Source organism: Pararge aegeria, chromosome 20, assembly GCF_905163445.1.
Source record: "Pararge aegeria chromosome 20, ilParAegt1.1, whole genome shotgun sequence".
In the NCBI taxonomy this organism is placed as follows: Eukaryota; Metazoa; Arthropoda; class Insecta; order Lepidoptera; family Nymphalidae; genus Pararge; species Pararge aegeria.
Genome location: NC_053199.1, coordinates 14997582 through 15018863, shown reverse-complemented (window position 1 = coordinate 15018863; position 21282 = coordinate 14997582). Strand labels below are relative to the sequence as shown.

The 21282-nt window shown below is 36.6% G+C and overlaps 1 protein-coding gene across 1 annotated transcript; it reads left to right on the top strand.

The window, feature by feature from the left end:
* Window positions 1-12435: 12435 nt before the first annotated feature.
* Window positions 12436-21067, top strand: LOC120632775 (coatomer subunit epsilon). Its single transcript, XM_039902776.1, has 7 exons — window positions 12436-12549; window positions 13724-13915; window positions 15920-16011; window positions 16813-16978; window positions 17681-17792; window positions 18753-18868; window positions 20443-21067. The coding sequence occupies exons 1-7, from the start codon at window positions 12448-12450 to the stop codon at window positions 20569-20571; spliced, it is 909 nt and encodes a 302-aa protein (XP_039758710.1). The 5' UTR covers window positions 12436-12447; the 3' UTR covers window positions 20572-21067.
* The last annotated feature ends 215 nt before the right edge of the window (window positions 21068-21282 follow it).

The following is a 21282-nucleotide window of genomic DNA, read 5'->3' as shown; positions in this document are numbered from 1 at the left end:
GGTAAAGACACTAATGAAATTATAAAAACTTTTTTAAGAACTCTCAGGCATGCCGGTTTTCACACGATGTTCTCGTTCACCGTTGAGCAAGTGATATTTTAATAACTTAAAACGCACATAGCTTATAAAAGTTGAGGTGCGTGCTGAGATTCGAACTCGGCCCCCCGAAAGAAAATTTGAGCTGCTACAAAATGCGCTATCACCGCTTTAAATAAATCATAATCGGTTTCAATTCTAAAGAGTTGGCGGCGAGGCTTAAGAATCAAGTATTTGGCATTTTTCCGTTGATAGGAAGCTCTTTGATGTTGTGAGCGGCCTTAAGCTTCTAACAGTGATTAAAAGATTGTGTTTCAGTTTGATTTAAATGTGATGAAAATTAATGGCCCTTAGAAGTTATTTCCGATTTAGTGTTTTTTTTGTTTAAATAAATAAATATACCTACTACGACAATACACACATCGCCATCTAGCCCCAAAGTAAGCGTAGCTTGTGTTATGGGTACTGAGATAGCTGATGAATATAATACACATAAATACTTATAATATACAGATAAACACCCAGACACTGAAAAACATTCATGTTCATCACACAAACACTCTCCAGTTGTGGGAATCGAACCCACGGCCTTGGACTCAGAAAGCAGGGTCGCTGCCCACTCGGCCGAGTGGTGCATTAATTTTTAATCGATAGATAAGCCCAATACTATAAATTGGCTCGTCCCGGGGATCGAACCCGGAACTTTGTGATCTGCAGTCAAACATGCTCACCACTTGACCAACGAGGTAGTTACATTAATATTATGTAGTAAAGCGACTACATAACACAATGAAGTCAGCTTCTTTAATCTCATTTCTCACAAGCTTTATTCACATATCAATCTTCGTCTATAACCATGGTACATGATGACAAAGAATAAAAAAAAGGCGCGGCCAGGTGACGAGGCATACAAAATCATTGCTAGACAATCTGACGCTGAAGTGGGTACATAGCATCATCTAAAGGATTTCATAATGTTTATTTACAACTACAATGGACTCCAGATAGACAACTCCAAAGGTAGCGTACATAGAAATTACAGACAAGTAACAATTACAATTCTTTTTGTAGTAGAATACAAGACATCGAAAACCAAGGATTTTTTTGGTATTATTCAGTTCAAAGTCGCTGCTGTAGGGTCCCCAGGCTACGGAGGATATAGTTAGTAGTTACTTACCTGAGATTACGCAATTATACCTACCCACTAAGAAGCGTGTTTTTTTTTTTATAAAAAAGAACAGATTTCATTCGGTCTTTTTTGTCAAAACATATTTCCGCTCGGGGCGTTAATGGTTGAGGAGTTCCCGGCACTTCACCATCAGCTCTTTTATTGTGACGAGCATACATTGCTTACCTACCATAGGTATACCATAATCGGTAGCTATCGTAAGTGGTCATCATCAGTTACACGGGACTTAATGGTTACGATAGAAAATGTTCAAGAAACATTAAAAAATACTCACATCGCTGCAATTTTTGAGGAGTTCCCTCGATTTTTCCAAGATCTCTGCAATAGATCTTAACCAAATTAAAATACTGGCCACTTCAGAGATTTGACATACCAAACGGCCAGCCCATTGGCGCAGTTTGCAGCGACCCTGCTTTCTGAGTCAAGTGGAAAATGTTTGTGTGATGAACATTTATGTTTTTCAGTGTTTGGTTGTTTATCTGTATATTATAAGTATTTTATGTATATTATTCATAAAAATATTCATCAGTTATCGTAGTACCCGTAACACAAGCTACGCTTACTTTGGGGCTAGATGGCGGTGTGTGTATTGTCGTAGTAGGTATATTTATTTATTTAAACAAAAAAAACACTAAATCGGTGTATAATTGACGCAATAATAACATAACAAATATACAAGACAAAGATACAGTTTAATTGAGCACTTCCTTCCGAGCCGAGCCTGGTTAGACTCCAAGAGCGAGCCAAGAATTCATCGGTTTTTCGTTTATTTGAATGTAAAATTATCTGTTCCAGCCCGGAATTAGGAAATTGGCGGTGTGCACTTCTGAGCCTCGGAGAATATACGATGCCAGCTATGAGCATCGGTTATTAACTAGCCTGTGATGATGAATGAACTCCCAGGCATGCAGGTTTCCTCACGATGTTTTCCTTCACGCTTGAAGCAAGTAATATTTTAGAACTAAAAAAAAACTATTAAACAAAATGACTACTAGGCAACGCTTATCTTAAAGCACTGCTTTAAAAGCAGAGCTAGAATAAATAAGTATAAATAAATATACTACGACATTACACACATCGCCATCTAGCCCCAAAGCTTAGCTTGTGTTATGGGTACAACGATGACTGATGAATATTTTTATGAATAATATACATAAAATACTTATAATATACAGATAAACACCCAGACACTAAAAAACATTCATGTTCATCACACAAACATTTTCCAGTCGTGGGAATCGAACCCACGGCCTTTGGCTGAGAAAGCAGGGTTGCTGCAAACTGCGCCAATGGGCCGTCAAAACTGGCACCACCTTAAAACTCGATCGCATCTAGGCCAGGCCACCCTCTGTACAACATAAGTAACTTATAAAAATCTACCCACTTAACTCAAGATTATAATAACAACAGGAGCATTTCCGTACACGAAATACAAATAATAAACCCGTGAGAATATCCCCAGCCTTTGCCCAATGTAGTCACCCTCTCGCAAGTTCACAAATAAGTACCCACCAGTCGGTACAGACGGACACAATACGTAATACAAAAGTACGCGCAGGTACTGATTTTTTCTGGGCCCCTTAAGAACATCTGCTTATAAAACGCCGGAAAGCAGATGCGTGTATTGTGCGGGGCATTTTTTTGCCACGTCTCGAAAGCTAAGCGAACGATCGAGCGGATGTTCTGAGCCAGACAAGTTATGTATCCCTAGTAAGAATTGGGGCATTATAAATCGAGCGTATAAACAAGTATATGACGATAGGTATGAGATACTGTAGTAAAAAACCAAGCAGCATTCAATTATGATTGCGATAAATTGACTAGGCGGGTGAATGAAAATACTGGTTGGGCGAATTTTATACCAAGGGAGCGCCCAGTGGGTGGATCGTCGTCTTCTCTTTTGGGGGGGAGTTCGAATCCCATCACGCACCTCTAACTTTTCTAAGTTATGTGCGTTTTATTCAATTAAAATACAACATACTTCAACGATGAAGGATAACACCGTGAGGAAACCTGCATACCTGAGAGTTCTCCATAATATTCTCAAATGTCTGTGAAGTCCACCAATCCGCACTGGGCCAGCGTGGTGGATTACGGCCTTAACCCATTCTCATTGCGGAAGGAGACCCGTGCCGTATAGAGGGCCGTTAAAGGGTTTATATGATGATGATGATCTAAAAAGGTGTCTTCTCGTTGTCCCCGTGCTAAAACGAATATCTTAAGTTAGGTTAGAACATTTGTAGTTTGGTGCCATTCAAATACTACCCGTAATAATTATAACCGACTTTTAAAATTATCAGCTCAGTTTCAGCGAAAATTATTAGCCTGCTGAACGCGGAAATGAAGTAGAATATTTTGGTACCTTACCAAGCGGTACCATATATTATGTACGTTATATTTTAAGTTTCAATGCAACATTTTCAGAAAAGATCTTTGTGCTATTAAAATAGACAAAAATACAATTTATATTAGGTACCATTGATTTTTCGTTAGTGATTATTTCTTGCCAATCGAGGAGGTCATAGTTCAAAATTAATATACAAGAATCACATGCAATAAGTAAAATAGTCTAGTGCAACGTTAATAGCAAAACACAAATACAAGTCCTTAAAACATCCATCCATTCAAATAGGTACACCATTTTACTACCTTTTCTAGAAGACTGAGAACTAAAGTTCTTTTATTTCTGATTCTAATTCTAATAGATCCGTTATTAGAATTAGAATACAATAATTTTTGTACCACTTCCTTTGTACAAAATAAAATCCATGTTGGTACCTACACGCATTTTACTAAGTTTTCTAGAAGATTGTGCGATGCTTTTAAAATTTTTTGCACTGCTAATATTATTTTATCTCTTCTTATTATAATAGATCCGCTATTAGAATAAGAACCTAATGATAATGAAGAAAATAATTTTTATACAAAATAAAAATACGAGTTTAAGGAACTCGTACACTCGCACTAAGGGTACTGCATACAGAATCAATTTTGGAATATCGCATTTTCCTTAGTTTCTTTAGTTTGGGACGGATTTATATATCGGAAGCGCGGTTCCGGGAGAAACGTAGCTACGGACTCGAGATATTGATTGATGAGGCGTATCTGAGATGAACAATATAACGTTGTGTATACTTTTTAATTTATTTTTCTATAACGAACTCGCTATTTTATCTTTCTTTTCTACTGTTTTCTTCATGATCCATACCCCACAACTTTCCCAACCTTGGTAAATATCAAATTTTCAATATCATGTATTTCAGGCTATTACAATACAATTTACAAAATGAACAAATTTAGACAGATATATGACAACAATAAATAAATTAAAAATTAAATTAAACTAAATCAAGTGAAATCAAAATTAAAATAAAATAACAGAACTAAAAATAAAAAACAAAGATAATCCCTCAATACTGTCTCAGCGGCATTGGAGTTCTACGTGTCCATGACAGCAATGCAGGAGTAGGCTGGCTCAGTGCGAAGTGGTAGATTTTACCCGCCCTTGAGGATATTTTGGCTATTTATATGATTTAAATTATTTATATATATTATCTCTCTGGCATGCAGGTTTCCTCACGATGTCTTTCTTCAACGTTAAAGCAAGCGATACACTAGTTGCTTAAAACACACATAACTCCGAAAAGATTAAGCTCCTTGCCCGGAATCGAACTCGGTCCTCCCGCAAGCGAGGTGCGAGTCCTGACCGCTGGGCTATCACAGTTTAAATAATTTATTGCACGTGTTACTGCACATACTATTGCACTGCATATTCTATTTAAAAAGTTGTAAGTAATGATGTTTATAAAAATTAACTATACTCAAAGGGCACTGAACACATTACGTGTACAGTATAATAATGGGTTTAGGATACTGTTGGGTTTGCCGAGGTTCTGTTCAGCGTCTGGGATGTTCGGTCAGGAGCGAATCGATGATTTTAACGCCATTATAAGAAGGCATCCCTCCTGACAAGGTTGCGGTCGAGCTCCAACAGTATCCTGAATATGTTAGCGGGAAAGTTTGATTCACCTATCTTGCAACACTTCATGCTTGTAGCAAATTGTCTTGAATTTATCCTATAATCTTTATATATATATTTCTTGTGTGCGTGTGTATGTCACTGAACTCCTCCTAAACGGCTGGACCGATTTGAATGAATTTTTGGGTATGCGTTGGGGTGACACACTGGATGGTTTAGATTCACAAATCAGCCCGACAGATGGCGCTGGGGTCCGCTAGTATAATATAATTCTATAATATAATTAATTAATACTAACATAGTCGTTTAAGTTGTATTACTAACAAAGGTGGACCTTAGTTGTCTTAATAAAGAGATTATTATTATTATTATAAATGATTTACGCCATTTAGAATTAAAAACCGACAAGACGGGTGCCGTACCATTATTTATGTCTGTTGTTTGGGACCCCCTTTTAATTTTAATTTCAATATTTTTTTTAGTATTTATTATTATAGCAGCAACAGAAATACATCTTCTGTAGAAATTTCATTTGTCTAACTACAACCTGGTGACGGACGGATGGTGGAGTCATAACATCAATAGTCATAGCGTCTTGTTTAATCCTTTGGCTACGGATCCCTAAAAGTTACTTATAAAGCTATACCGACCTTTACATAATTTCTTGCATATTATGAAAATTAAGCTTAATTGGCTATACTCCTGAGGATGCTCCAGTTTCGGAGCGAAACGTGCGTAGAGGGTACATTGACGAGGATCTGTTTGGTGTAGAGTTTACGGATTGAAGAAATTATAAATAACACCATACAGATTCTCCTGCTGTTCGCAGAGCATAGAAAATTAAGCTTAATTTTCAAAATATATTATGGATTTCCGCAAAGTACGCCTGCTTCTATCCAATAAAATTTCTTGCATCCTTAAGACTCAAAATTGCAATTTTTTAGCCCGGGGGAGTAAAAGATTGATACTAAGCCGTAACGCAAGTATTCCAATGTTGCAGAATACATTAACAATTTACGTCAACCAGGTTACTTACGGAGAAACGTGAGTGATTGAGCAAAAGGTTATCAAAGTAGATGTTTCACATTTCCTTGGTATAAATAGGGTCTTTTAAAGGTCGATGGGTGACAAAGACAAAAGCGTATCCGATAGAAGGACCTTATGTATTGGATCATGGTTGATCATTCGTCAAAATTGCGAAAATAAGATGAAAACATTTTGCGCAACTCACGGGCATATTATTACCTTAAATTAAAACTCGGCCCTTAGGTAATGCTTCCATGCATTTACCTAAACTAATAGTTAACTTACATACATAAAGCTGAATTTAAGTTGTTCTTCTATGATAGGCCAAATTTTTGAGGAATATGAGGTTACTTGCGGTCACTCGCGACTTCGTCCGCGTATAAGTGAACCTTAAAAGTTAGACATACCTACATGATTTTATTCAGACTTTAAACGTTTTCGCGGCGCACGCAGCGGAAGCTTATAAAAGGAAAAAAAACAATCAAATCGCGCCATTATTTCCTGAAATCATCGCGTTCAAGTAAACAAAAAAACTCTTCAGCTTTATATATTAGTAGGTAATTATTAATTAACCACCCTGCTACGAGCTTCGAATCGACGATACGACGCGATAGGTCGGGGAAGAAAGTTTAATTTTCAGTACACACTACACGGGCCGCTTGTCTCATAAAAGAAACTGAAAGCTTTGCAGCCAGATCGGGATTTATGGATTTTTATCACATTGTTGCCGGGATGAAAAGTGCTAATTCGGTGTTAAATCTATCCATTTCCAGTCTAATAGGTCCAGTAGTTTTTGCGTGAAATTGTAACAAACAACCATTCATCCATCCATATTCCATCTATAAACCTTTCGCATTTTTAATATTAGTAGGATAGGATAGGATAAGATGTCATTATCATCATAACATTACTCACTACAGAGTACGGGTCTTCTCCCAAAATGAGAAGGGGTTAAGGCCGTAGTCCACCACGTTGGCCTGTTCACTTCATTATGTAGAACTCTCAGGCATGCAGGTTTTCTCACGATGTTTTCCTTCACCTTTGTATCAAGTAATATTTCAATTACATAAAATAATCCCTACTAATATTATGAATGTGAATGTAAGTTTGTTTGTTACGCTTTCACGCAAAAACTAATGAACCGATCATCATGAAACTTTGGAAACATATTCTTGAAGGTAATAGAAGTAATATAGGATACTTTTTATTCCGAAATTAAGCTCAGTTCCTTTGGGAGAGGTTATGAAAAATTTTGACGATTTTACACAAGGACTACATAAAAAATGTTGGAAATTTTCTTCGTTAACCTTTAGAATATAAATCAACTGACAATGCGATTTCGATTCGTCCTATAACGATTACTATTTTTTATAAGTGAGCTGAGACTGGTCAGACAGTTCTTTTCAGATATTGTTTATGCGAATAGATTTTTTTTTATAAGAATATACAACTTGAAAATTTCAGTACAACTACACCTAGATTTAATGTCCATGTGTCTCAAAAAACAAAAACAAACGCAGACGAAGTCGCGGGCAAAAGCTAGTATAATATATAATAGATATTAACCGGTAAACACGTATCACATGTAAGTACGTATCACCTATCACGAGTAAGTAGTAATAACCGGCATCGACAGATTTAAGTGCTCTCCGGGGCACGGTGGTGGACGCTAGGTTCCTTACTCTGTGCTAGCGACCGCACTCTAAACCTAAATTAGACTGCGACTGAAATTGCTTTACAAATGAACAGTACATTTTTTCTGCTCGCATTTTAATAAAAGTTTTTTTTGTCTAGTTGTTTTTTTTAAATTAAATTTTTTCATTAGATAAACCAACGAGACAGTTTTAAATTAATAATTTTAGATTATAGCTTACTAGACGTACCCTGCGGCTTCGCCCGCGTAATTTTGCGAGGCAGCGTACTGCTACATTTTTATTTTTCACAAACATTTTTTTATAAATAAAAAGTTTACTATATTATTTCTAATACCTCCAAGAACATGTATAAAAAGTTTCATGAAGATCGGTTCAGTAGTTTTCGCGTGAAAGCGTAACAAAGAAACTACGGATAGTCCGAGTACTGTAATCACTTACAGGTAGGTATACACAACATGAAGTTAGTCAAAAATTAAAAAGGCCGTGGGTTCGATTCCCACAACTGGAAAATGTTTGTGTGATGAGCATTAAGTGTTTTTTGTGTTTATATGTATTTTCTAAGTATTTATAAAAATATTCATCAGTCATCTTAGTACCCATAACACAAGCTACGCTTACTTTGGGGCTAGATGGCGATGTGTGTATTGTCGTAGTATATTTATTTATTTATTTATAAATTTATTGATAAAGGCTGTCGATAAATTTCACATGGATAAAAAAATCTCGGAGATCCTTGAAAAGTGTTGAAGCTGTTTAAAAATTCGTTCTCTGCAAGAGACACTTGGACATAACACTCGGTGTAAATATCACCATTATGTGAACAAATCGACTTCGGCTCCTGGGGTTTGTGAGTCCAAAATACAATGGTCTTGTGCCGCTTGGGCCGGGGCACATAGGAGAACCGATGTATTGGGGTCCCGAGGTGTTGGATGGACCTTGCATCGGTACATCGGTTGGTAGACCGATGACACGATGACTGACGATGGAAACCAAAAGAGAAGCAGGTGTAATTAGACCGGTTGGCGCAGTGGGCAGTGACCCTGCTTTCTACGTCCAAGGCCGTGGGTTCGTTTCCCACAACTGGAAAAATTTTTGCTTGGTAAACATGAATGTTTTGAATATTCATCAGCTATCTTAGTACTCACAACACAGTTACGCTTACTTTGGGCTAGATGGCGATGTGTGTATTGTCGAAGTATATTTATTTATTACGTTACACACATGCCTAAACTTACCTTTAGAATTCCATTTGCTTTTAGCCTTCACGCGTGGAAGATAAATAATGTAGGTGGTAGATACTCTGCTACTCTTTTCTTAAGATCCGCGTAGGTTTCAATCAATGGTAACTCAATACCTAATAAACAAAGGTGGTGGTGGATATTCCATGTGGTATTGTTAAAATACATTTATAATTAGATCGCATGACGTCAATCAGGGGGTTGGCCATGGGATTGCGTAAATTTTAGGAGTAACAATTCTATTGTTTCAAAATCACATTTAAATTGGGATATGTAAATGAAACTTTTCCAATGACGAATTTACTTCATGTACCAACATTTCCTTGATATAAATAAGCTGTTAAACTTTGAAAGGTCGATCGGTAGGTGGCGGAGACAGGGGTGAATTGGATTAATCTATAGATTTAATGTGTATTAAAATAAACCCGTCGAACTTTCTTTTTTAATTGAAATAATAAACTACAATGATATGCACCCTACCAACTCGTACTTATCTCTTATATATGTCTAAATAAAATTATAGGTCTGTTTGTTTAACATGCTCGACGTCAGATAACGAGAGCCTGGGTTTGAAGCCAGGTCCTCTTGTCTTATGGGAGAAAGAGCCATACGTACACGGTACAACGGACGGTTTCAGACCAACCAAGTGCGAGAACGGCTCTGGAAAAGAAGAAGATGGGAGAAAGATTTGAAAGCTCTCTGTGTTCCAAACGCAATTTGTCAGCAGTTGACTATCATTATATTTTTGAATAGTGTTTCGTTCGACTTTTCGGAGCTTTTATTTTAAGGAATTTTATTTAATTCCTAGGTACTTTACAATGAAAACAACGAACCTCCAGCTTTTCGGAGCTTTTATTTTAAGGAATTAAATAATAGGTACAATGAATACAACAACGTTAGTAAACCTGCATGCCTGTGAGTTCTCCGTAATGATCTTAAAGGCGTCTGTGTACCAATCCGCGAGACGTGGACGTAGGCCGGAATCTGTGAGGCAGTGGCGTGTGTTACGAAATAGGGAATTACAGCACTTTATCTATAAACCTGATAATTATATTAAACATATAATATATACATGTTTTGTGATAATAGACCGAACCAATGGCTTAATATGCGTTCATTATTATATATTTGTGTAATATTCATGTTTTTTATTGCACTTCGTAAGTCATATCTACGTTTTTTTTCCTTTAGTTGCCTGGAAGCAGTGGGGTGCACTTCATACATGCATACATGCAAAGCACTGTCTTTCCTATTTTTTTGTATATTTCATAAAGGGGACGATTTTCCATTTTATGCCATCTTCTTCCTTTATGCATATTATGCATACCCTGGTCAAAAACCCTGTGAATGCCACTGCCGATGCCTGCAAGAGATCGCTATGTAGCGATAAGATCACCAAATTGTAACCTGTTGCTCTAATATGTTTATATATCTGTAACTACTTTTTTGTTGGTGTACAATAAAAGTGAATTCATTCATTTTTTCCATTTATAAACAAAACTACGCCTAAGTCCTGCTATTTGACTGAAAAATAGTACATCACATACCTATTCCTAACGCCTTGTTAGTCCAATCCAGGGCAATTCATCTGTAGTCGAGCATGCTTATACGGGACCGACGGAGCAAACGGCAATAACTACCTGGGACCGAAATGCATAAAAAAATGGAAAACTTATCTCCTTTCAAAGTGAGAGGACTGTATAGAAATGCATTGTAGGTACGCAGCAAAAGATAAGAAATTCTAAAGAACGGAATTGTAAACTGCACGCCGCTTGTATTTTAATCGCACCTTAACTTACCTGCCGCATTATTATTACCCAAAAGTAATTTGGGTTGACGAATGCCTTCAAAGCATTCATTCAAGCATACCTACCATTTGAGTTTAGAGTAAGATAGGTTTGTACTGGAGGTACGATGCCGCAAAGCAAGTTATTGCGCTCCGTAGGTACGTTTTGTGGTCCATTTTAATAATATTTATTGCAAAATACACGTCAATGAGCTTTTACATATTGGTTTAGGGTACAGTGTATCTACCTAATTCATTGTTAATTCAATGTAAAGAAAAATAAATATATGTACTACGACAACACACACATCGCCATGCCATCTAGCCCCAAAGTAAGCGTAGCTTGCGTTATGTGTACTAAGATAACTGATGAATATTTTTATGAATAATATACATAAATACTTAAAAAATACAGATAAACACCCAGACACTGAATATATGTTCATCTCACAAACATTTTCCTGTCGTGGGAATCGAGAGCCTTGGACGCAGAGCACTGAGTCGCTTCCGACTGCGCCAATCTGTGTTAATTAATGTAACCAAGTAGGTAGGTAGATACCAACATGGTAAAGAGGTTTAATAAAGGTAGCCGGGTCCACCGGCTCTTTTCATACTTTCCACAAAAACAGCGCCATATTAAATCAGACATTTAATTCTATATGCATGTAACGTAAAATCGTTCAGTTTGTTGCTCCTTTGTATTGAATCTACCAAAAGTACACTCAGCCAAGAGCCCAAGAAGGCGAAGGCAAAAGGGGAGATTATAAGATATTTTAATTACTTCTCTCATTTATTGTTCAGTGCATCATATGTACCTGTTAAAAGCCCCTGACCTTACGCAAGATATAAAGTTATAAAAAGTTTTCTAGAGCCCCTTTTATAGGTTTTGTAGCAAACATTTCGCTACATAAGCAAATGGGCAGATGATAGTAAAAGTTAGCGCCTTAACTGAACATAATAATTGTGCTTATTGTGGCTAAATAAAATTGCTTTATAATCTTGTTTGAGCAAGCAAAGCTGCCCTAATAATATTTTTATTAAAAATTATCTGTGATAAAGTATTTTTAGCATCAGGCCAAAAATACTTTATCACAGATAAGATTGTATTGTTATATTTATGTAACTCAATATAACTTGTAATATAAACTAACAGTTTTTTGTCTTCATTCTGAATGAAAAATCTTTCAAGTTTTTGTAGACCAAGTTTTGTGGGCTATTTTACCCTCGCATCATCAGAAAAAACGCCTAGCGAAACCAAATAGCACGGTATGGCGAAGGGAGTTGCGAAGAGTTGACTCGTAAAATAGCGAATGAAAGTTGTTTAAGAAAAAAAAATATCAGAAGTTATATCGGTCGGAGTCACGGAGAAAAATTAATAAACCATAATATTATAATAATTTATAATTACTTATTTAGTTGTGTGTTCTTTCGTAACTAAATAACGATAACATAAATCGTTTTTGAACGTACACTTAAGGTTTGAAAATGACAAACAGATTGTCACATTCGTCAGTGTCACAAACACACAAATTGTCAAAATGGCACGTCAGCAGCAAGATGTTGATGAGCTTTTCGACGTTAAAAATTCGTTTTACGTTGGAAATTACCAGCAAGCCATCAACGAGGCTCAAAATGTTAAAGTAAGTAAACACATTTACCATAAAAATTTGATAGGCTGTGTGAAATATTCTTCAAAAGTGTGGTTAAACACCGGCGATGACGTGTTATCGTCTGTGTTGATGTCAGAAAATGTTCCAAATACCAAATATTTTGTATATTATTGTGCATAGATGCTTAAATTTATTGTTCTACTAAAATACCTATGCAGGCGTGATCAAGACTTTACCATCAATCCATTGGACCTTGATTTGTGCAAATGCTTTTTAATTAAAATTTATTTTAAAGATGTATTCATCATCAACAGTCTAAAACTCTCACTACCGTGCGCTTCTCATGTTATGTACGCATCAAAAGTGCCACCTATGGGCCTACTTGAATGAAGATATTTTGATTTTGACTTCAAAAGTCAAACAGTCCACTGCTCTACTAAAGACTATGCGGGACAGATGGGTTGGTGATCACAGTATATGGTAGTAAGAGGATGCTGTTGCTCATTCTCTTGTACAACACCCACAGGATGGAGGGCTGGTGACAGTTCTATTCTGATTTGTTGTTTAAATAAGGTGGACTAAAAGATTAGCCCAGCACTGTCTAAGGCTACATCACCAGTTACATAGATAGAAGTCAATTGCTACTTTTTACTTAAATTTAAAAAGGTACTTAACTGTCTCACTTGATCAACTTATAATTATGAGAACTTGTAATTGCCTTGGTTCTACCAACCAATTACATTGAATGGAAGATATTTGATTTCATCTCTGAAGAACTCATTCACTATGCTAATAAATGAATGAATGAATGAATACCTTTTTGTAAATAAAAATTAAAAAAAAGTATACAATTTGATGGTCTGCCCACTACATAGTGATCTCTTGCAACCAATGGTGTAAAACAGCTCTAGAAGAAAGGTAGATAGATGGTGCATATAAATATATGTATATATTTTCATATATACCAATATATATATATTTAATAAACTTACAATATTATATATAGATACTGATAATTAATATATACCTTTACAATAAATATCTATAATTCATAAATAAATACAATATTGTCAATCCCCAAATAAAAAGGAGAAAATAGGCATGATCAAGGTTCCGAAGATTCAGCCAAGAAATTATCTTTAACAAGTTTTTTAAAAATGCTAATTGTGTGTGTGAGTTTAAATATAATTTTGATGTTTTTCAGCCTTCAACTCCCCTGATAGCACTCCAAAGAGATTCCTTTCTGTATCGGTCATACATTGCTCAGGGCAACTACAGGATTGTATTGCAAGAATTGCAGAGAGCAGATCCTATGTTGCAACCATTGAAGAGTTTGGTTGAATACTTGTCTCCTGGAGCTAATAAACCGGCTGTAGTGTCTGATATAGATGCTAGGGTGAGATTGACTTTATATTCTTCATCGATTAGCATATTCATACTTTACCCTATTAATGTTCTGCTGAACACAGATCCCTTTTCTCATAGGGGAGAAGGTTTAAGAGTATACAATGTGTAACGAAATTAAAAAATACTGTTGAAGGGTGCATAAGTATATTTCATAAGGAATCACCCTGTAAAAATATTAAATCAAAAGTGGCATACTTATTTTTCCATACAAACTAAATCAAACATTTTAAGTGTTTACATATGACAACCCTATATAATATAATAATAATAATAAAATCATTTATTCACACGATTATTAAATTGTGACAGAAATCATAGCTTAGTACTATGTATGGTTGAATCACTGGTACCTAAACTGAGTAAAAACTCGTACTATAGATATCAGTGCACTCCCCTATATAATTTTTGATACAACAACATAAGACTACGACACCCTATTTAAGATAAAAGACTGACACACGCATAGTACCTATTCTTCTTTCCTATTTTAATGTGGCATGTGGTGTATTTGATTTTTTTCAGTTAAAACTATGTCAATGGTTTACTAAAAAACTATTAACGTTTCCGTTTCACAAATAAGTCTTAAATACAGTTAATAATGTGCCCCGAAAGCCTGCAAAGTAATATTTCAGTTTTCATTGACACATTGTATATTATTTAGCTTTGGGGAGCTTTAACCCTTAATATCACATGTTAGTTATAATAACTTAACATGCTATCCAGGTGCAAAGGAAGCCAATATAAATTTCCTAATCTAATTGCAAGCTTCCAAGAATATAATTTTACTTCATGAACTTTATTATTTTTTGACCAGCATTTAAACTCAGCATTTTGTGATGATACAAACATGCCAAACACTAGATCAGTGAGGTTGTTGAGAAGTTGTAGGATTAAACATTTTTCACTAACCCTCCAACTTTAGTATATATATTGTTGTCATCATATGTGGCCTTGTTGTATGTCTCAGCTCAAAATCGGAAAGTATGTTATGCTGTGCCATGTTCTAATTTAAGCACTTTTGAAACGTCAAGTCTGTCTGTGTGTAGTGACTACCTACATTCTACAGAGAAGAAGCCAGCAAGAAATTCAGCAGTTGCTCTTTTCCAATATCACCAATTTACATTTTACGTTTTAAAATTCATTCTGTACAATATCTATCAGTGGCGTGCATAGAGGGTATGTACAGGGTGTGCAGATGATATAAAATGAAGAAAATCTCCAGTACGAATTACAAATACTTGAGGGTAGCCTTGTTATAACTCTTACAATGCCTATCCTTAGGTTTTTTAAAACTCATACTAGAGATTTTCTTCATTTTATATCATCTGCATTACCTGTGCATACCTTCTATGCACGCCACTGATATCTATGTATGCTCATGCCAGTACCTCAAGCTATCAATACATGTACACGACGGCCGATTGGCGCAGTTTGCAGCGACCCTGCTTTCTGCGTCCAAGGCAGTGGGTTCAATTCCCATGGAAAATGTTTTTCAGTGTTTGGTTGTTTATATGTATATTATAAGTATTTATGTATTATATTCATAAAAATATTTTTATGCCAATTTAATAGCTATCTTAGTACCCATAACACAAGCTACGCTTATTTTGGTTCTAGATGGCAATGTGTGTATTGTCGTAGTATTTTTTTATTTATTTTTTATTTATGTACAGATAGATGTTATTCAGGCGTATTGTGTTAAAATTCATTCTGTACAATATCTGTGTATGCTCATGCCAGTACCTAAAGCTATCAATACATGTACAGATAGATGTTATTCAGGTGTATTGAGTTAAAATTCATTCTGTACAATATCCGTGTATGCTCATGCCGGTACCTAATGCTATCAATACATGTACAGATAGATGTTATTCAGGTGTATTGAGTTAAAATTCATTCTGTACAATATCCGTGTATGCTCATGCCAGTACCTGAAGGTATCAATACATGTACAGATAGATGTTATTCAGGTGTATTGTATTAAAATTTTCAGGTTGCAAAGGGCATAGAACTGGCCAATGAAGTTTTCCTTATAGTGGCTGCTACTGTCTACTACCATGAAGAAAACTATGAAGCTGCTCTGAAGTAAGTTTTGTTATTGCTATGTATCGATCAATCCAGGCTTTACGAGTATGTATTATTATTACTAGCTGCCCAAAATCTTGAGTCAAATCGAGAGTGAATAGCCATCTTCTAGGCAAGCTCGCTTAGGCTGCATCATCGCTTAACATCAGGTGTGATTACAGTCAAGCGCTAAAAAAAAAGAAATCTCTGGGTTGTGTGATCGACATGTACCTATATCGCTTAAAAGCGTTCTGCAAGGCAACCTTAGGATTAGGACAGCAAGAGCGAGAATAAATAGGAATACATACAAATAACTTCATACGAATACATAAACACAATATACACAAATACAAAAAAAAAGGCTGCAGTCCATGCTGGCCCAGTGCGGATTGGTGGACTCCACAAGCTATTGAGGACATTATGGAGAACTCTCAGGCATGCAGGTTTCCTCATGATGTTTTTCTTCACCGTTGAAGCAAGTGATATTTTAATTGCATAAAACGCACATAACTTAGAAAAGTTTGACGCTCTCTTGGCCCCCCCAAAGTGAAGTCCAAGTCCTAACCACTGGGCTATCACCGCTTCCATGACTTAAAGCAGTATAATATTAAAAAGCTAGTTAATTAGACTTAAAAATAAGGATTACAATTTTAAACAAAATGTCAACAATATTTAAATAATACTTGGGGTGGTTATTGCGAAGCAACTATCTGCAGCTTATTAGGTTTCCTTACTATGTTTTCCTTCACTGTTGAAGCAAATGACATTTTAATTGCTTAAGCCATTAAATAGTTTTAATTTAAAGTAACTTCTTATTTGTAGGATCCTTCACGGAGCAGAAGCACTGGGGCTGCGGGCGTTCACCTTACAATGCTTGCTGGCTATGAACCGAACTGACTTGGCTCACAAGCAGTTGAAGGCTTTGCAGGATGTCGAAGATGATGGAACTTTAACGCAGCTGTCCCAGGCTTGGCTGAATCTAGCACAGGTAATTAGAATATAATAGAATAGATTAGAAAATAGTTTGATTATTTACCAGAACAACACAAACAGACTTACATACTGAGTGGCTTAAGATTTTATACTAAATTATTGATAGTAATTCCAATTCAAATTCAAAAATTCTTTATTCATGAAGGTGAGATGATGGTGATAACTACATTCGTCAAATTAAAACTTAAGTTAGGCAAGTTTCAAATACAACCTGGTCTAAGAGCCTGCAACAAACTTGGTCAGGTTTGTTTTTGTTATCATCATCTCATGTAGCTTAGATAGGAGTGTCGACTTATGGTCGATTCACTATAATAATATTCAAATGCAAATTCAAAATTATTTTATATCTAGAAGGCCTCATATAAGTACTTTTGAAACGTCAAGTCTGTCTGTGTGTAGTGACTCTACCATCGGTTCGAAAGGCAGATTCTACTGAGAAGAAGCCGGCATGTGTATTGTAGAACTCTATACAAAATACCTATGTCCAGCAGTGGACGTCCATTGGTTGAAATGTTGATGATAGTAACCTCGATGTATTCATTGTGTTAATATATCGTTAAATTTTGACATTTACTTTTCGCTGAAGCTAAAGGTGGAGTTTTGGGCGAAGATGACCAAGGTTAGGGTTCAGTTGGACATCGGCTTTTAAGGCATAACGGAGCACTAATGTATGTTTGTATGTGTATGTATGTTCCAGGGAGGGCCCGGGGTTCAGGACGCCCACTACAGCGTCATGGAGCTGGCGGAAAGGCTCGGCACGTTGGGTGCGGGGCCCGCAGCCCTGGGCGCCGCCGCCGCCGCCTCCAGAGGTGAGCTGATCAATAGGGTTACTAACCTGACCGGTTTCGAAAATGTGATTTCTTTGGACTATTCATATATAACTAGCTATAACTGCAAGGAGCTGCCACCAGCTTCATGCACTTCATACATTCACAAAAGCACTGCATACCCAAATTATTTTATATAACTCTTGTATTGGAGGGGAATTTTTCCATTTTACGCCATCTCACCTGTTTTATGCATACCCTGGTCGAAAACTCTGTGCACGCTGCTAGCTGCCACGTAGGATTTTAGGTCGCGATTATTTTGCAATGTTCTGAAATCGAATCCGGAGGAAACCTTGCCTGAGTATTCTCCATATTGTTCTGAGAATTGGATTCACCTGCCCTGTGGAGGGCCTGTGATGATGACGATATTAAATGTACGGCCAGCCATATGAATACAGGATTTTTGACCTGGCCAGGCATTAATAACATAAATAAAATAAAATAAAAAAATAAAAAGTCTTTATTTCTAAAACGTATTACAATTATATTTTTACATATTTTTACTACGGCGTAGGCCTCCCCCAAGTCTCGCCAAAGTTTTCTGTCGCGAGCCTTTCGCATCCAATCCGGTCCACACCTCTGATGGAAAATATCTCGCCACCTCTTTCTTGGTCGCCCTCTTTTCCTCGTTTCATTTCTTGGAACCCACTCAGTCACTTTCTTGGTCCATCTCTGGTACTAATAAAGTAAAGTTGGCATAAAATGGAAAAAATCTCCTACTACACGAGCTACACGGTGTTTTTTTTTTTATTATACTATATTGAAACAGTTAGTAGCCTTGGGTATATTAGATGAGCGCTAACGCGCCAACAAACTGGATATACAGTGTGACGAGAATTTTTTCGGGAAAATATCAGGTGTATATCAAAATTTTAGAGTAGGCAGTGGTTTTGTGCATGCATGAAGTGCCCATTACTGATAGCTTGCTTTGCGCGTGCACAGGTATGTGGGAGGAGGCCGAGCAGATGCTGACGGAGGCGCAAACGCGCGCGCCGCAACAGCCGGAATTGCTGCTGGCGTTGGCAGTGAGTGCCGTTCACAGCGGCAAGCAACCGGAGGTAACACTATACCAACGTTTCCGCTTTTTTTTTATTAATTGCATTAGGCAGTAGCGTTCAGTTTCGGGGAGATGAGTTCGTATCCCAGCTCGCACTTCTAACTTTTCTAAGTTATGTGCGTTTTAAGTGATTAAAATATCACTTGCTTCAACGGCGAAGGAAAACATCGTGAGGAAACCTGCGTGCCTGAGAGTTCTACATAATGTTCTCAAAGGTGTGTGGAGTCCACCAATCCGCACTGGGCCAGCGTGGTGGACTTCGGCCTTAACCTTTTCTCATTATGGGAGAAGACCCGTGCCTTGTAGTCGGCCGGTAATGGATCGATGTGATGATGATGCATTAAGCAACAAGACCCATATATTACTATACATAACTAAAAGATAATTAAATAAGAATAAAAAACAAAATATTCTCTACATAACAATCTTTTTCCATTGAGCCAAACATAGATAACAAACAATCAGGCAGACATATTTTTGCAATGAACATTGTCAATCGCAAATAACCGCCCCGGGGACCTACTACAGTTTCGCCTTACCTATTATACTTTTATTGGATAGAAGCAGGCGTTACTTTGCGAAAATCCATGATATATTATGAAAATTAAGCTCAATTTGCTATACTCCGCGAACAGCAGGAGAATCTGTATGGTGTGATTTATAACTACTTCAATCCTCATACTCCACACCAAACAGATCTTCGGCAATGTACCCTACGAAAATTGACACTTGACAGATAAAAAAAATATGAATTCGGTTTTTTAAGCTAACATACAAAAAATTAAAATAACCAGACCTTGTGGCAAGAATCTTTATATATATATATTTCTTGTGTGCGTGTGTATGTCACTGAACTCCTCCTAAACGGCTGGATCGATTTGAATGATTTTTTTGGTATACGTTTGGGTGGCGGTGGATGGTTTAGAGTCACAAATCAGTCCGACAGATGGCGCTTGGGTCCGCTAGTATAAATATATATTATTTTTTAAGTGTTTCTTTTTTGTTTCAACTTTAATTTTAATTTTACTTTCTGTATAATTTAATTCCAAGTTGTGTACCCATACTTTGGGTTGTAGCTTAGAACAAAACTTGTTATTACTTATATTTAGATCTACTTTTAGTTATTACCTGTTTAGTGTACCTAATAACAATAAACAAAAAAGAATCATAGACAAGTGAAAGGTGAATGTATGCCTGGAAACCTTCTTTGATTAGGTGTTACTTACTTAGGCGTTGCCTTGTTTGTCATTAGTGAAAATGGGCATAAGAATTATCTAGTAACCTTAGTACAAGATTTTATTAGGTTAGATGAAAATACTTGAACATCGGAGTAAAATGGATCTTATTAAGATTGTTTAAAGCTCAAACTTGCCTAAGACTCTTTAGCTCGGACGTCAGAATGACTAGAATAATAGAAGCGGGATTTGCGACTCTAAAACGAGTGAAATTAGGTCCATTTTAGTTTGAAGATACAGAGTTTTGTGTAAGCAAGCATTTCTTGTAGTACAGCTACAGGCGGGTCCACTGTTAGAACGCGAGTTGGTGAGATATGATTACCATAACAAACATTTTCAGGTCTCGTCTCGTTACCTGGCTCAGTTGCTGGACTCCCACCCCGAGCACCCCTTTACCAAGGAATACAACGCGAAGAGCAACGAGTTCAAGCGACTGTGTGATCAGTACCAACCTTCTGTCGCAAGCTAAATCTACAATAAGCGTTCCCCAGACCAATGCGTTTGTGGTCGCGGTCTGAATGCCAAGCGTTATATTTTCTACCTACATTTTACTTACTCGAGTTAACTTCGATTTATATGGTATCTGAAGAGCGCCATCTTGTGACACCTTGTGGCACTGTTTCCCAGTATTGAAACTCGATCAAATAAGTAAGCGTAGGTAAAAAAGAAGGAATTATAGACTACACCGCCATTACGCTACTGGTGGTTCACAATGTGGGGAACACGTTATTCAGTATATTATGCCAGAGTTTAAGGATACAAAGCGTCAATCTACGCGTGGAAGCTCCTATATAAAATATATTTTAAAAGCATAAGTGCGATAATTAAATATCGAACTTATGCTATTAAAATAGAGTTGTAATTTATTATTTTAAGTTTGACGCTTGGTCTACACGAACACGTGAGTTGACACAAGAAGTGCATACAGTATATTATATTCCAATAAATATTATTATAAACTATTATTTTAAGTTTCATTTAAATTTTTGTTTCGACGCCAAGAGAAAATCAGAGAAATGGACGGGGACTTATAATGAGGGGAAAGAGAAGGCCATATCAAGGACATAGCTCTTATCCCTACTAATATTATAAATGTCAATGTAAGTTTGTTTGTTACGCTTTCACGCAAAAACTACTTAACCGGTCCTCATGAAACTTTGTACACATATTTTTGGGAGTG

Excerpts from the sequence above, each read along its gene's own strand:
- LOC120632775 (XM_039902776.1), top strand. The coding sequence starts at position 12,448 with ATGGCACGTCAGCAGCAAGATGTTGATGAGCTTTTCGACGTTAAAAAT. Across the intron at positions 16,012-16,812 it reads AACTATGAAGCTGCTCTGAA|GATCCTTCACGGAGCAGAAG; the intron begins GTAAGTTTTGTT and ends TCTTATTTGTAG. Across the intron at positions 18,869-20,442 it reads ACAGCGGCAAGCAACCGGAG|GTCTCGTCTCGTTACCTGGC; the intron begins GTAACACTATAC and ends AAACATTTTCAG.